At 44.7% G+C, this 18,263-nt stretch overlaps 1 protein-coding gene across 2 annotated transcripts in view; it reads left to right on the forward strand.

The window, feature by feature from the left end:
• Positions 1–18,263, forward strand: part of LOC140348448 (A-type voltage-gated potassium channel KCND2-like) — a 102,732-nt gene that overhangs the window by 81,892 nt on the left and 2,577 nt on the right. The window contains exons 3-6 of one of the 2 annotated variants that reach the window (XM_072434374.1): positions 685–847; positions 1,295–1,393; positions 2,098–2,196; positions 3,249–3,469. In XM_072434374.1, coding sequence (XP_072290475.1) covers positions 685–847; positions 1,295–1,393; positions 2,098–2,196; positions 3,249–3,469 — 582 coding nt within the window. The remainder of the gene's footprint in view (positions 1–684; positions 848–1,294; positions 1,394–2,097; positions 2,197–3,248; positions 3,470–18,263) is intronic. The other variant, XM_072434375.1, reaches the window with a different exon arrangement.

Raw genomic sequence — 18,263 nt, forward strand, 5'->3', positions numbered from 1 at the left:
GCTTGACTGGTGTGTGCTCAGAGACAGACACATCCATCTCTTTAATGGACATGATTCAGCGCCACCTGACACTGATATGTACCTCTATTTATCAGTCTCTGCTGCTTTACATAGTGGACCATTTACATTGTGTTTAACTTCACTCTCATGGTGCATTGCAGTGCAGAAGAAGTACGTTCTTGTTCTCATGTAGTTGTCAATATCCAGTGTCCGTTTGGAGCAGTGAAAGAACAAAACACTGAAGTGGTGGAGTAGCACAATCTTAAACTTCTCTCTGGAGTGAGGATGGTGCCGCTCCCCTTTGCTTTAACGGGTCGCTCCTCCTGGATCTCTCACAAGCTGTTTGCCTAACGGAGGTCACTGGGGAAATAGTGCGCTCTGTCACAACATGGACACATTAACTCAAGCCAGCAGGTGTGTAATTATATATGGAACCATTTGAACGGAGCATCATGGGGGCAAGTTGAAAGTAGGCCAGAGCCAGAGACTTCAGACAAGTTCTATTTATTTCTCACCCACTTCAAATGTGCCACTTTACATTTGAAGTTGTAAAATAATCCAAGGTCACGATGCAGCTATTTTAAGACATTTAAAAATACTTTGAGAAACTCAAAAGTGTGTTCTCATGTTTCTGTGTGTGTGGGTGTGGCTATTAAGGGCAGTTTATTTGTTTGTTTGTTTCAGGTATGGCGACATGGTTCCAAAGACCATTGTGGGGAAGGTGTTTGGCTCCATCTGTTCTCTGAGTGGGGTGCTGGTCATTGCGCTACCTGTGCCTGTCATTGTGTCGAACTTCAGCCGGATTTACCACCAGAGCCAGCGGGCCGAGAAGCGCCGCGCCCAGAGGGTACTGTCCTAAGTCTGCCTCTCTTTTTCTTATATGGGCCGGTTTTGTGCTTTTATCTGCCTTTCCTTCTTGGTGCTGTCTTATCCGCTGGTAACAGAATGACAGGGCAAACACTATCTCTGAGAATATTAATCTTGTATTGTGTTTCTGTCTGACTCTGTGTGGGTGGGCTAAACTTGTTTGAGTGTATTTCAGTGGGAGAGAAATAAGAGGGGGAATGACAATGACTTAACAAATGATCTTCAGACTTAAGTGTCAGCAGTTTATCAATAGCAATATGTGCATTTAGTTTTTGTTAAAGTGTTTGCTAAGGAATTTCTCAATCCTATACAGTATTTAGCACGGCTGCTTGCAACTAAATACTGTGGCTGCCAGAGGGAGACAGAGCCAATTAGAGTGACAGGCAAACCGTCATAGGCTAAAACAGAGATCTGTTTGTTCAAACAGAAAACTCGGCTTGCTAGATTCCGCGCTGCGAAGATTCGGGGCACTAATTCCTATATGCGCTACAAACAAAATGGGCTGCTGTTCGTCTCACTGGAGGAGGTAACGGGGCGTGGCGGCGCTGGGGCTGGCTGACCGGGGTCGCGCTGACGCTTGCATGCCGCTGTGCTCGGGGACCATGCCATCACACAGGGCGCAGGGGGCTTCCCATACCGTAACCCAGGGGCTGCTATCATCTGTGTGGTCGTCCTCTCAACACATTACACAACATGTCGACTCTCTTTCTGACCATACAGCAGGACAGGGGCCTTCTGGAGACTCATGAGCAGCTGCATGTCTGTCCAACAGGGTTTGGAGGGGAAGGAGCCCAAAGGCTTACAGGACTCAGAGCTCTGCCTGCGTCTCCTCTAAACTCTGTTTTTGATGTGATTTGAATGTCTTTCTAGAGCATCCCGGTTTAGGTCAAACTAACACTACATCCTTCACCTAGAGTCATCAGCGTGTCGTGTTGTTTTGAATCTGTGCAGTCACCCATCTGTGTCCAGGTGCTGTGCACTGACTTTCAGTTCACTTTATTTTGACTTGGGTTTATTTATGGTCTTTCTCATTTAAATGAATGAAAGAATGGCAACTTTACAGTGAGACGTGTTGGGGTTTCAGTAGACTGGCTGCCGTGCTACAGATCTGCATCTCGACTCTTTACGCTTCGCCTCCTCTTCACTACATCACTGAGCTGTTGCCTGAGTCTGTGTGAGTTTGATGGCTTGGACCTGCTCATCTACACTTATCTCTCTGTGTTTCTCAAGGCCTGCAAACAGGCAGCACATTCCCTGGTGACGAAGCCTGCCAGGCCGCCTTTGGAGAGCCAACACCATCACCTGCTCCACTGCCTGGAGAAGACTACGGTAAAGACTCATCATTCGATGCTGTTTTGTATGATGATTTTACAGTCTCTTTCAGACTGTTGAATGTTGTGAAAACGTCCCGACGAAACTTCTGCCTCATCAGCTGAGCTTTCTCTATGGCAGTTACCTTTTCATTCCCGCACAAACTCTGTTCCCATTCTTTGCAGCATTAGTTAAAATAGTTATGGGGCTTGGGACTGTTGGGTCTTCTCACTGCCAACATGCTAAAGATAACATGACACAGCCAGGCTTTGCCATTAATCCTTCCTAACAAACCAGCTCACTTCATTTGAAGTTATCCATAATTTAGATGAGCAGGAGCCAGGAGAGTTAATGTGACAGGACTTTCGCACTGGCAGCACTGATCTCTGCGCGAGACAGGAGCGTGCGATAAATCAAGAGTGCATCCTCCTCGTAGCTCATCCGTTCTCCTCAGTAGGAGACTGGTGCCTTGGGGGAAGAAACCCAAAAACTTCATGGGTTCGAGCAAGATACCAGTGTATACATTATGTCCCTTTATACAGCAGAGTTTGCAGGCAGTGGTAATGTGGTCCTATCAGTGTTGGCCTGCCCCCTGCTGGACAACTGCAGACACTATTTATGCCTGACCTTCAAGTCAAGCCCATTTGTCACAGGGATAACAGTGGCGAATGTTTCCGCAGATGGCTCTTAATATGGACATCTGGCCCCATATATTTCGATCCCCTTGATGATTCATTTAGTAATTATTAAACAATTTTGCTAGAGCCTCTGTTTAGTCATCACTGTGAACCATCTTCACTCATTAGTTAGCACAGCCTATCATTATTGATGTAACGGGGTGATTCATGAGCTGTGCTGACAATGTGAGAATAGCATGTAATAACGCTGTTCAACATTACAATAACGAGATGTAAATGTGTACCGGTATATAGCTGTACTATCAAGATTGGGAGTAAATGACAAAAAAACCTGTCTTTAGTTCCTTAAAATTTGGATATTGCATTAGACAACTCACCATAAGCATATTTACAGCTCTAGTTGACTCCACATTTGTGTGTCTTCCTCTGCAGAATCACGAGTTTGTGGATGAGCAGACGTTCCAGGCCAATTGCATGGATATCAACATGATTAACAAGTCGGGCTCACGCTCCTCCTCCCTGTCCTCGTCTCCACACGGGCTGAGCTCCTGCTGCTCCCGACGGCACCGCAAGAAGAGCAGCTTCAGCCTGCCCAGCACCAACAACCAGGAGCTGAGCACCATCCAAATCAGGGAGCGACCAGTGGCCAACAGGTACTGACTGCACAGTGCACTCATTAGATCCTTGTGAATGTGAAGTGGAATGTAAGAAATTGGGATCATCATGAGAATATCACAGAAAATAAAAATCAAGATGGATACAAGATTGTTGTAACATGTTACATGATTATGACATGTGTGTGTATTTATTTATTTATATATATATATATATATATATATATATATATATACATATATATATATATATATATATATATACATATATATATATATATATATATATATATATATATATATATATATATATATATATATATATATATATACATACACACACACACACACACACACACACACACACACACACACACTGACCTTAAGGCTGGAGTCAAGGGGCTGGACATGGCTCCGCTGGAAGCGGGAGTGGCATGGTGCCAGTCCATATATGGAGATGGTGTTTGAACCATAACAGATATAACTGGCATTCAAAATCACCCCTTGTGTGGGAGATATTATTATGGCCTTAAATACAGGCCATGAATGAAGTGAGCACTAAAACGGGTTGAATTCCCCAAAAATAAAATTGATAAATAATATTTAAATACAGCCTCGAGCCTTGTTTCTTTATTTCATTTACCTTTATTTGTTTTGCACAACGTGGAGTATGTCCTCAAGATGGATTTGTGCCAATTTAACCGGACCTGCGTGCTCCATGGGATGCTGCATGGTCCAGAGGGCGCGAGAACAGAGCACGCTGTGGTCAGCTCAGTCTCATCTTATGTGCGGTCCGTCTGTGCCAGTTTTACGCAGGTGACGGGGGATTTATTTGAAATGTTCCAAATAGACGTTCCTCTCTAAGCGGAGCACATGAGTCTGTGGGTCCAGTATGGCCCAGATCGCCCAGCAGCAGGTGTCCAATGCAGTGCAAAGAGCATTAAAGGCCAATTTATACTTCATAAGAAGCACCGCAGCTAGATCCCGCCCCAACAACTGTTTCCATGCCGTTGCTAAGGACGTTATTATCACAGACAGCTCAGTTGAGAGATTGTGGAGAGAGGAGTGTTGTAAGCTACATAATGCTTTGTGTTTTATTACAACCAGTATCATATTCACAGAGAAACGAGCCAAACGAGGAAGTGAATTTATGCAATGACACGGGACACGGACGTACAAGACACAGTCAGCATTTTATAACCTGTCCAAACTTGCCCCACAATTAAAAGATAATGTACTGTCCCGGCCCAAGCAACGTCTCTAGAGTCAAATATGGCATGCATAAATTAAGAATTAGCTAAAAAAATAAATAAGGTAAAATAAAAACGTATGCTTGAGGTAAAAGGTAAAAATAAGGCAAACAATTGAGAAATCATGCTTGAGGAAAATTAACCTCATGAACATCTATTATCACCGCTAGTTTCGAAGTTTATGAGTTACGATTCTGGACATTCCTGGAATATACCAGACCACGCCCCTCAAGTTGCTTTACTCAACATGTTTTAGCATAATCACGACTCTTGTCTAGAATTCCACCCCTGCGCAGTCGTCAGTTAAGGTGTGACGCAATGAGCTCTGCTGCGCTCACGTTAGCGCGACCTCCAGGGGCAAAATATGGCCCACAGTATGTTTTCTGACACGTTTATACTAGAAATAATGCTTGTTTATTTTTTGTCAGAAATACCTTTAGCATTTCGATCTGATGTCCGCTAATTGTTTAGATTGTACAATCACCTCCATTCTGGAATTTTGAACATTCTGATGGCAGCGAATTTTAAAGGGTTTATTGCAGTGAAAATAATTTTAAATGGTTTATTATGGGGACTGAAAGTGTGATGTCACAGGTCAAACTTCTGGAACAAAGAAACAGGGACTTTGCCTGAACCACCTGATGAACCAAAGATGTTTCAAGATAGCTATGTCAGTGGGGGTACATATTTTTACAAATTTAAATGAATGAAATTAATACATAGTCCTATAGTAAAAATAAATTCATAGTTTACTGTGTGTCAGGAAAAACAGAATACAGTTATTGTTTTTGTGCATTCAAATCAAAACAAGTGAGTTGGTTAAAATTTGACTTCATAGGCCCGGAAGTAATAATATCTTTTATATTAATTAATTAATAATTGATTAATATTTTTTTAATCCAAAGTGCTTCCCAGTGCAGGATTACACAACAAATACATCAGCAATATCATTGTTCTATCTCTTAACAGTCCCAAGGGCAACAGATTGAGCCACTTGTATCCCATGGATGGTTGGTGTCCATTTTACATCATCTAGAGATTCTAGAACAGGGGATTTCAACCTATAGGTGCTACCGTTAGCTCACAGCCCCATTTTGCAAAGGTCGCAAAAGGATTTCATTTCCAAAACATTAGCTGTCTCAGCCAAGCTTGGTAACGGCGCCGTGACCTGCAGCCATCCATGCGTGCAGCCGCATGAGCTGCAAAGACGCAAAAATGTACCGTTTTAAATGAAGAGAGTCTGATCTGAGGTTCCAGATGGCTGTGGGTATGATTTTCGTATTGATCATTGATGCCAACTGTTATTACCCATTGCTTTCTCTCTATGGAGACCGGCACGAACCTGACTCATCTTTCCCCACTGCTCTGCTTTGAGGTGTCACCTCTCTTTGTTCTTCTCTTTACTATGGGGCGCAGGCAGCGAGCAGTGGGCTTTGGTTTAGAATCAGATTCAGAATCAGACAACAGAAATTACAGTTATAAAACATGTTACACACACAGTCGTATCCAACGTACCACAAAACAATAGTCATTTAACCTGTCTCAATTAAAAGATACAGATGCTTTAATGCGATCTGAACCCCATCAATTGAGACACCTGCTCTCCATAAGTTCTTGCCTAGAATAACAAAACCGTTTTAAATTGCCCCTGAATGTTAATTCATCCATCCATCCATCCATCCATCCATCTTCTGCCGCTTTATCCGGGGCCGGGTCGCGGGGGCAGCAGTCTGAGCAGGGACTCCCAGACTTCCTTCTCCCCAGACACTTCCTCTAACTCCTCCGGGGGGATCCCGAGGCGTTCCCAGGCCAGCCGAGAGACATAGTCTCTCCAGCGTGTCCTGGGTCTTCCCCGGGGCCTCTTCCCGGTGGGACATGCCTGAAACACCTCCCGAGGGAGGCGCCCAGGAGGCATCCGAAACAGATGCCCGAGCCACCTCAGCTGGCTCCTCTCGACGTGGAGGAGCAGCGGCTCTACTCCGAGCTCCCCCCGTGTGGCCGAGCTCCTCACCTTATCTCTAAGGGAGCGCCCAGCCACACGGCGGAGGAAACTCATTTCGACCGCTTGTATCCGCGATCTTGTTCTTTCGGTCACTACCCAAAGCTCATGACCATAGGTGAGGGTAGGAACGTAGACCGACCGGTAAATAGAGAGCTTTGCCTTTCGGCTCAGCTCCCTCTTTACCACAACGGTCCGATGCAGCGACTGCATCACTGCAGCCGCTGCACCGATCCGCCTGTCGATCTCACGCTCCATCCTTCCCTCACTCGTGAACAAGACCCCGAGATACTTGAACTCCTCCACTTGGGGCAAGGACACCCCACCCACCTGGAGAGGGCAAGCCACCTTTTTCCGGTCGAGAACCATGGCCTCGGATTTGGAGGTGCTGATTCTCATCCCAGCCGCTTCACACTCGGCTGCAAACCGTCCCAGTGCATGTTGCAGGTCCAGGTTTGATGGAGCCATCAGGACAACATCGTCTGCAAACAGCAGAGATGGAATCCTGTGGTCCCCAAACCGGACACCCTCCGACCCCTGACTGCGCCTAGAAATTCTGTCCATAAAAATTATGAACAGAACCGGTGACAAAGGGCAGCCCTGGCGGAGTCCAACATGCACTGGGAACAGGTCTGACTTACTGCCGGCAATGCAAACACAGCTCCTGCTCCGGTCATACAGGGACCGGACAGCCCTGAGCAAAGGGCCCCGGACCCCGTACTCCCGGAGCACCCCCCAAAGGACACCCCGAGGGACACGGTCGAAAGCCTTCTCCAGATCCACAAAGCACATGTGGACTGGTTGGGCAAACTCCCATGAACCCTCGAGCACCCAATGGAGGGTATAGAGCTGGTCCAGTGTTCCACGACCGGGACGAAAACCACTCTGCTCCTCCTGAATCCGAGGTTCGACTATCGGTCGGATTCTCCTCTCCAGTACCTTGGAATAGACCTTACCCGGGAGGCTGAGGAGTGTGATCCCTCTGTAGTTGGAACACACCCTCCGGTCCCCCTTCTTGAACAGAGGGACCACCACCCCGGTCTGCCAGTCCAGAGGCACGGTCCCCGAACGCCACGCGATGTTGCAGAGACGTGTCAACCAAGACAGTCCTACAACATCCAGATACTTTAGGTACTCAGGGCGGATCTCATCCACCCCCGGAGCCCTGCCACCGAGGAGTTTGCGAACAACCTCAGTGACTTCAGCTTGGGTGATGGATGAGCCAGCCACCGAGTCCCCGGTCTCCACTTCCTCTTCGGAAGACGTGACTGAGGGATTAAGGAGATCCTCAAAGTATTCCTTCCACCGTCCGACGACATCCCCAGTTGAGGTCAGCAGGCCTCCACCCGCACCGTAAACGGTGTTGGTGAGACACTGCTTCCCCCTCCTGAGGCGCCGGACGGTTTGCCAGAATTTCTTTGGTGCCGACCGATAGTCCTCCTCCATGGCCTCCCCGAACTCCTCCCAGGCCCGGGTTTTTGCCTCTGCGACAGCACGAGCCGCGGCTCGCTTGGCCTGCCGATACCCGTCGATGACCTCCGGAGACCTACAAGCCAGAGTGGCCTGATAGGCCTCCTTCTTCAGTCTGACGGCATCCCTTACTTCCGGTGTCCACCACCGGGTTCGGGGGTTGCCGCCACGACAGGCACCGGAGACCTTGCGACCACAGCTCCGAGCAGCCGCATCAACAATGGAGGCGGAGAACATGGTCCACTCGGACTCAATGTCCCCAACCTCCCCCGGGACATGGGAGAAGCTCTCCCGGAGGTGCGAGTTGAATACCCTACTGACAGAGGGCTCCACTAGACGTTCCCAACAGACCCTCACAATGCGCTTGGGTCTGCCAAGTCTGTCCGGCTTCCTCCTCTGCCAGCGGATCCAACTCACCACCAGGTGGTGATCGGTTGACAACTCTGCCCCTCTCTTCACCCGAGTGTCCAAGACACGCGGCCGGAGGTCTGATGACACGACAACAAAGTCGATCATTGACCTCCGGCCTAGGGTGTCCTGGTGCCATGTGCACTGATGGACACCCTTGTGCTTGAACATGGTGTTCGTTATGGACAATCCGTGGCTAGCACAGAAGTCCAATAACTGAACACCGCTCGGGTTCAGATCGGGGAAGCCGTTCTTCCCGATCACCCCTCTCCAGGTGTCACTGTCATTGCCCACGTGGGCGTTGAAGTCCCCCAGTAGAACAATGGAGTCCCCGGTCGGTGCACTGTCCAGTACCCCTCCCAAGGACTCCAAGAAGGCCGGGTACTCTGCACTGCTGTTCGGCCCGTAGGCCGCCACAACAGTGAGAGACCTGTCCCCCACCCGAAGGCGGAGGGACGCGACCCTCTCGTTCACCGGGGTAAACTCCAACACGTGGCGGCTGAGCTGAGGGGCTATCAGCAAGCCCACACCAGCCCGCCGCCTCTCCCCGCGGGCAACACCAGAGAAGTGGAGCGTCCAGCCCCTCTCGAGGAGATGGGTTCCAGAGCCCAAACTGTGCGTGGAGGTGAGGCCGACTATATCTAGTCGGTATCGCTCAACCTCCCGCACAAGCTCAGGCTCTTTCCCCCCCAGCGAGGTGACATTCCATGTCCCCAGAGTTAGTCTCTGTGTCCGGAGATCTGGTCGCCGAGGCCCCTGCCGTCGACTGCCGCCCAGATCTCTCTGCACCAGCCCCTTATGGATCCTCCTGCGGGTGGTGGGCCCACGGGAGGGCGGCCCCACGTCGCTCTTTCGGGCTGTGCCCGGCCGGGCCCCGTGGGGTAAGACCCGGCCACCAGGCGCTCGCCATGGAGCACCCATCCCAGGCCTGGCTCCAGGATGGGGCCCCGGTGACGCCGATCCGGGCGACGTAAACGGCCTTGTTCGTGTCGTCGTCATAAGAGGCTTCTGAACCGATCTTTGTCTGACCCGTCACCTAGGACCTGTTTGCCTTGGGAGACCCTACCAGGGGCATGAAGCCCCCGACAACATAGCTCCCGGGATCATTCGGGCACTCAAACCCCTCCACCACGTTAAGGTGTCGGTTAATTCACCAATCTGTAATTTTCCCTAGAACATTCAGTTGCATCTCAAGTAAATCAGCACTTATACATGCGCAAATTAACATATAAACTAAAGATAACGTCATATAGTAAAGAACTTTGTTAGCACCCTCATTACAGCTGTGGGCCTTCAAACTGTGAACATGTTGTTGTCAGGGTGAAAATAGCATGTGAAACAGTTGGTGTGAATTAATACATTATAAGTGGATTATGCTGTATCTAACCTAATTGCAACAGGACACGTGGCCTGCTCGCTGTGCTCAAAATGTCTGACCAATGGCCCATCCATAATTTAACACTCCATTGTAGCACACGTAATATGGTTTCATACATGCACATTCTTTTACCTGAAATAAGGCCAAAGCACTTACACTACAGCGCTCGCTCGTAAGAGGCATTTATTCATGCACACTTTTAAAGTATATTCCAAAAAAGAGTGTAGCTGATGTTTGACACATTTTTATGTAACCTGGACATTTGCTCATGTATAAATATTGATATTAAAGAGTTTGTATAGCACACTGTATAGCACATTGTGTGTGTGGATATTGATCAAATTATTGTCAAATCTGTGTCCTATTTATCATGAGTCAAGACGATCTTGCTGCATATGGGTCACAATGAACTATTCTGTGTATTTTAACTATTCTGTGTATTTTCTGATTATCTGTGGACTAGTCTAAACAATCTTAAAGCGGACGTCATAGCGAAGGTCAGGCCATGTTTATCAGACCCAAGCAACAGCGATATAAAAACACAGCTAAATCTTGTGAAGAGTCGAATCTCAGCTGCAAGATGAACAACATGCTGCTGTTTTGACCGTTTTTCCCTGTTTTCATCAAATAAAGAACTTGAGAACGATCTTCGCCTCTCGCAGTCTGTATAGACTAAACTTCGACAGAATTGGTGGAGGATGCGGGTCTCTCATCGTGCTTGGAAAGGAAACATCTGAATTTTGCTCTAAACGATTCTCTTCTGGATGTCGGCTGACGACGCAGAGCGTCCAGTAACGGTTCAGCTGGGAATGATGGGAGAACAAGGACCGAGCCGAAAGAGAGACAAGAGGAGTGGATTGCCAGTTTATTTTTGACTCACAATTGTGACTGGGACATTCAACAAAAGTAAGGCAGAAACCTCTTGTATTTATTACAAAAATCTGCACATTGAAAATGCTAAATTTGCCAAAACTAGACCTAAATTTTCCACATTGCAGACAAGTATGAATTTAGTGAATGTTAGCTCATTAGTTTAGACAATCAGTTGGACTGATTTAAAGAAGAGTTGGACTCCAAAACACGTTGGACGTGTAAAAGTACGTACAATCAGTTGGACTGATTTAAAGAAGAGTTGGACTCCAAAACACGTTGGACGTGTAAAAGTACGTACAATCAGTTGGACTGATTTAAAAGGGAGTTGGACTAAATAAAAATAAAAATAAAACGTGGCACGTGTAGGTAACTAAAGGGAACTAAGAAAGCTATTACTTGGCTTAAAGCATTCTACTGACAAGATTAACTACCCTCTGTGGCTAGGTGGAATTTTTATTTATTTAGTTAATTTCATTTTTTTCAAGTTTGTATTATATTTACATTTTAAATTAAAATGTTTATAAATTTAATTTATTTTTTTATTTGATTTTTAAATCTTTAATTTTAAAATTAAATTTTAATATCATTTTTTCCCTAAACGTATTTCATTTCATTATTATTCTTATAATTATTGTTCGAATTATAATAATAATAGTTATTATTATTAGTTGTATTGTTTTGTTTGTTTTTGAAATACCACTGACTGCCACACTTTTTTATTATCAAATAATAATAATAATCAAACATTTTAAATTAAGATACAGATAAATTAAATAAAATGGACCTTATTCCAGTCAAAATGAATACATTTTTGAAGGATCTCGAAAGCACAATCCGTGCAAATGAACAAAACCCAAAGGAAACAAAAAAGCAAACTACACAAATGAAGAACCTCTTCCAAAAATATGCAGAGAAAAGATTAATTAATCACGCTGATGAAGCAGTGGCTCCCACAGAACAACAATGGAATTATATTCATGAATATCATCAATCTAAGGTCCTGCATTACAAAACACATCAAATTTGGACAGTGAAAGGAAAAACTGTTGACAAAAAGAAACTGAAAGAACATGAAGAAAAAATATCAATTTCAGTGAATCTACATAAAATGGCAAAAGATATTTTAATCAGAAAAGAGAGACTATCTTTGGCCAATATTCAGGTGAAACCAGAAGAGTGTCAAACAATCAGAAAAAACTAAATTAAACAGAAAAACAGAGCCGATAAGCGCATCCCTTTTGGAGTGAATAACAAAAACAAAGATGGAGGCTCTAGAACAGATGAGGAGAGCGAGCAGACTGGGGTACAAGGTCGACGTCACAGCTATAGCGCACCCCCACCTCTGGCCAAAGGCGAACTGCAGTGCCGCTCTTCTGAAAACGAACATCATAGCGCATATGCACAACTGGCGAAAGAACTGAAGACAATTATGACAGAAACGGAAAAAGAAAAACCAGCTCCCCAAACTTCTACTCCAGCGGCTCCTCCCCTGCAGGGCTCATCCATGGATTTTTCTATGATAAGAGATACAACCAGAACCATACCACAGCTGCCAACGAAACATGCTGTAGTCTCGGGTACTCTGACTATGGTCCCGTCAGAACCCACTCAAGAACAAAGACAGTTGCAGGATTTGAAGCAACAGGTGTTAGCTTTGACAACATTGGTTTCCAGCCAAAATCACATCCCCAAATTCATGCTTGAGCAGACAGTGGCTCAAAAAGAACAACTTGCCACCAATGCATGGTCACCACCTGGATTGGCTTCGGACTCAGATGAAGAAAGAAGATTACAACAACTACTGGAAGGAAAGGAACGGGAAGTGGCGGCTGAGCTACGCAGGAAACAAGAAAAACAGCTTGGACAAAAGGGGGAACCAGTCACAGTCCTAGGAACTGGGCTAATAAAAGCTAAAAGTAAGAAGCAAGTACAGCAGAAACTCCACATTCAAAGAGTGGAACAACAGAAGAAAACGGGTTCAGACTCATTTATGTCAACACCAAATCAATATGTGGTGGGAGCATTCACAGGAATGGTGGATGAGCATGGGTACGATGACGCTATCTTGAGTGGAGAACTTCACCCGCTCCCCGTCCACAAGGGTCCCAAAGAGGAAGAGGATGAATTTTCTAGCAATGAAGAGGCTCCTCCACTCATTGCACCTCTCCGAATGACTGCAAGTAACCAAGGAGTGTACCAACCATTCGCATTGAAAGATCTAGAAGGGCTGATGTTAAAATTGCCCGAACTGACACAAGGTGCGCCGGCCTTCCTCAGAGCATTGACCACGAATACAGCGGGAGAAACACTTTGCTGGGGAGATGTGTCTGCAATTCTTATAAGAGCCACAGATGAGAATACGGCGGCCAGGATCCGTTCTGAAGTATCCAAACAGATTCATGCTCCAGTTAGAGCATCCACATAATTTGCCACCATAAAGCCTCAGTTAACTCAGGTACTTAAAGGAATGTATCCCACCTGCCTTAATGACGCACTGTTGGCTCTGGAAATGAAAAATGGTGAAGACTACTTTACATATAAGCAAAGAGCTAAAGCACAGTTCCATGATGCAACTAGAGAGCCCATACAACCTGGTACTGGCAACACTCTCATGTTCTTTTCTACTCTGGTGAAAGGACTACCTAAATGTGTCCAGGATCAGTTGGCTGATGTTGTTGGTCTTTCCTCAAAGACAGAAAAAGAGTTTGATGCCAACTGCCAACATCACGTTGCTAAGTACCTGAAGGAAAAAAAAGGACGGAATGAGGATATGGAAAAAATGAAAATGGCAAAGATCAAATTACAACTCAAGAAGCTCCAAGAAGAGGTGAATGATAAAAAGAAGGAAAATAAGTCTGCCAAGGTAATGACTGTGGCAACAGAAGATAATCCAGTGTCAGACAGTGCCCAGCAGATTGCTATGGCGGTTAAAATGGTCATGGGACAAGTACAACCCATTATGGCACAACCACAGGCAGTCCCATCCGCCACAGGACCAAAGAACAACACACCTGCTTCAGAAATCATCTACAATCAAGGATGTGAACGTAACACATCCTGCTCCTGGGGCAGGAGCAGGAAGAGGACAAAACAGGTTCAGCGTGACTCCTGATCAGTGCTTAAACTGCTTTGGAACTGGACATTGGGTTCGAGACTGCCCCATAGGGCAAACACAAAGAGGTCAACACCAAATGGTCCCAAACCAACCTGGCCAATTTCAAAGACCTCAAATGATGAATATGAGCCCACCCATGTCAAGCCAGAATCATCTACCACCACCCTTGCCCCTTGTGGTCTCCCTGGTTATACCACATCTTTGGGCCTTGGGGTGGCACTGTTTCTGTTTTTCACCATTATTGTTATTGCCTGTGTATTGATTATGATTGGATGCTATGCTGTCTTAGATCACTTATAGAACGCTTGATTGCATCTGCTCTTACTAGACAACCCGCTTATCTTTTGACCCTGATTACACACGCTATTACTCTGCCAAACACGAATCTAACTCTGATAGTGACAAGACTCCTAGACTTTTTCCAGAATCTGATTACTACATCCCACCATGTGTTTACACTAACTGGGGATGCTCCTTGTCTCACACCGTTTTATGTCCATGATGGGTTATGTTTAATAAATGTTTTCTTTTATTGAGTTGCGATATTATACAATGATTTAATATGATTTTTAAACAGTTAGTATGTTTTTGGGGGGTTTACGTTCTATTATTTTGTGAGGTTGCGTCTGGCGCCTCTTGAGTGTGATCACATGTGGATGTGATCAAAAGGGGGAATTGTGGATATTGATCAAATTATTGTCAAGTCTGTGTCCTATTTATCATGAGTCAAGACGATCTTGCTGCATATGGGTCACAATGAACTATTCTGTGTATTTTAACTATTCTGTGTATTTTCTAATCATCTGTGGACTAGTCTAAACAATCTTAAAGCGGACGTCATAGCAAAGGTCAGGCCATGTTTATCAGACCCAAGCAACAGCGATATAAAAACACAGCTAAATCTTGTGAAGAGTCGAATCTCAGCTGCAAGACGAGCAACATGCTGCTGTTTTGACCGTTTTTCCCTGTTTTCATCAAATAAAGAACTTGAGAACGATCTTCGCCTCTCGCAGTCTGTATAGACTAAACTTCGACATGTGTAACTAGACTGTGTGCTGCAGCTTAGTTTACACACTGACCATCTTCCTGCAGTGAAAGCCTGACCGTTCATAGACACACTCTTTTGCATAACTCAAACTGATGAATCACTGTAAGATGTTGTGGAGGAAAAAGCAATTAGCACAGCAACAAAAAAGTTAAGTATGACAAGCTGAGCGTATCAGTAAATTTGTTTCTTGATAATTGCAGCATGATTAAAAACTCTGTTAGGTCTATATGTTAAACTATATGACAAGGCCAAATTAAAAGTCCCTCTGCAGAGAGCAAAGCACAGCGTTTATTTCCTAAATGGGTTGACCTTTTGACATACTTTTATTTAATGTACAGTACTGAGCAAATGGGTGGTGAGCTGTGGAAAGGGCTATTAACTAAGAGTGCCGCATTCAAAGGCTTTGTTTTTTAAATGGCCAAATGATACAGTTTGGAGAAGAAATAAATAGCTGTTTGGATCCTGGGGTAATTCAAACATTTTTGGCATCAAAGGGATGAATTATGAGTTTTATTATATTATATTATATTATATTATATCATATTATATACTGTGCCCTTGTCAAATGTGCTCAGCTCAGTTGAAAGATCATACCAAGAAGAATGTTTAAAGAATGTAGTAAAGTAAAAAGGGTCAAAATGAGACCGCTATGGGGTATCTACCTAATTATAGAGCGTTTTATGCTCCATAAACCAGGATGTGCGCTGTAAGCATGTTTATCAGCTTCCCCGCTTTACCGCTCTAGCCTCTAAAAGTTGTGAAAAGCACATCGTCTCATCGCCGTGAATAATTAGGATGTTTGGAAGGCATTAGGTAAGTGAACAGTACATTGACTGGTGCAAAAAGTTTAAAACGGATGAGTTCAGTTTTTCGCAGTAAAAATCAGGGACAGCTGAGTAAAAATCAGGGACAGCTGATTTTTACTGATAACACCTGCAATGCGGTAAAGCTCAGAATAATATAAGTCTTAATTGAATTGAAGTCTTTTGCTGGGTTTCTGATGTCATCACATTATATTTTGCATATAATATTGAATGGAAATGTGGAGCAGGTGACATTATTAGTGTGTAATTGTAATATATATGTAATATTTTTTTTTCTGGATTTTAGATCTTTCTCATTTGCTTTTGTGACATTGTATGACAGGACCAGCACTCTGCAGATCTTTGCTTTCTAACTTTTTCTTTTCATTTGTATCCAAGCATTTAATGATTTTGTGTAAGTGTATTCTAGTCGTTACTCTTTCATTTGGTGATATTCAGAATACAGTTACTTTCCTAAAATCAAAGGAGTACTGTACGTCAACGGAGTACTGTACGTCAAAGAAGTACTGTACGTCAAAGGAGTACTGTACGAGTACTGTACGTCAAAGAAGTACTGTACGTCAAAGAAGTACTGTACGTCAAAAGAGTACTAAGAACATAGCTCTGCCTACGGGGGATGCAGGTTTAGCAAAAGAGCTGCTGAGGTGCATAAAATAAAGGTCTCTCAAGGTATATCCTATGCAGATGCAGTCAAGAAAGTTTCAAGTAACGAGTTTAGAGTAAATACAGAGAGAGGAGCCAGCGCTGCTCCCAGCCAGGGCGAAATGAGAAAGGCCAGCGTGGCTCCCAAGAAGTGTGAAGGTTTCAAGAGTGGAGGTCCCAAGTGTGCAGGTTCCAGAATTAATGAGAATACCCTGGTTGTGGATAGAGAGGATTTTGTACTCTTTATGGTGGATGTTGTAAACTGTGCTGCTCAGACTCAAAGCAGAACTGAAAGGATCAGGATCATTGCTAAAGCTGCGGGGAGATTCCTTGGAACAAAGGAGCTTGATTGGGCAGATATAGAAAACAGGCTAAAGGCGCTAAATGGGAGTCGGAGTGATGGGGGTCTGCTTTTGGGGAGTCAGAGTGGTCAGAGTGATGAGATGGGGGTGGGGGTGGTCTCCTGTCCTCGTCCAGTCTCGTAGACGCACGGCTACCAAGCAGCGACATCAGTGGAAATATTAAAGCCTATAGAATGAAGCCTAAAGAATAAAGCTGTACGGTGGAAGCACCGAACATCAAAGAAGGAGAGGAAGATGAAGAAGAGTCTCCCTGGAATAAAGCCGGTTGGTCTCTGAAACAACAACAACTATTCTAGTCACAAAGACATATCATGACCTCATGGGCTTTGTAACACCAAAGCAATGGAAGGAGTACTTTTACGGACTACGACAGTCTGAGGACTACGAAAAGTCTGAGGAATAAAGTCTGGCGGTAATGCAACAATTGGATGCCAACCGCCATAAAACAACAACAACAACAACAACAACAACAACTGTACGTCAAAGGAGTACTGTACGTCAAAGGAGTCCTGTACGTCAAAGAAGTCCTGTACGTCAAAGGAGTACTGTACGTCAAAGGAGTACTGTACGTCAAAGGAGTACTGTACGTCAAAGGAGTACTGTACGTTGCCGTATTCTATCACGCTTTTTAGCTTCAAACTACACGGCTTTAGAAGAAAAACATAGAAAACACATCTCTTGTGATGTGTGCATGTGCGATTTTTGCCTTCTCTAATCAGTGATGAATAAATGCATAACAAAAACAGTAACAGACAACATCCAGCTGTTTTTAACCCTATGTCATGTTTTTACACAATAATAAGATATAACTACATTGTATCCAGTAGTATCCAGTACTTTGATTGTACCAATCAGATTGTACCAATCAAAGTACTTGCGTGTCCTGTTTGCCACAGTAAACAGATTAACAAACCCTCCAGCTCAGCTGCCGTTAGAACTCATTTCCACATCCAAGTGTAATGAGTTTGCATTATTCTTTAATGACAAAGTTCAGGGCATTAAAAATGCTATAAATCCCACAATGCAAAAAATTACCCTAAAACCACCAAGACACTTAGAGCTAACTCACTTTGCACCAGTAACTGACAAAACTGTCCATGAGATCATCACCAGTCTGAGTTCATCTACATGCTGCCTTGATGTGTTACCCACCAGATTTCTAAAGTCTGTGCTGAACAGTTTGTTAGCACCATTCACTCACATAGTTAACATGTCGCTTCAATCTGGAACATTCCCAATGTCTTTGAAAACTGCGGTCATAAAGCCTCTCCTAAAGAAGAGCAGTCTTGATGCCGCAGTACTGAGTCATTACCGGCCCATCTCTAATCTGCCATTTTGGGGCAAAGTCCTTGAAAAGGTTGTTTACCAACAGCTCACAGATTTCCTCTTAATAAACAACTCATTTGATGTTTTTCAGTCAGGTTTTAGACCTCATCACAGCACTGAGACTGCTCTTGTCAAGGT

The sequence above is a fragment of the Eucyclogobius newberryi genome, unplaced genomic scaffold (assembly GCF_026437365.1).
Source record: "Eucyclogobius newberryi isolate DKJ021-1_F unplaced genomic scaffold, fEucNew1.0.hap1 SCAF_7, whole genome shotgun sequence".
Classification (NCBI taxonomy): domain Eukaryota; kingdom Metazoa; phylum Chordata; class Actinopteri; order Gobiiformes; family Gobiidae; genus Eucyclogobius; species Eucyclogobius newberryi.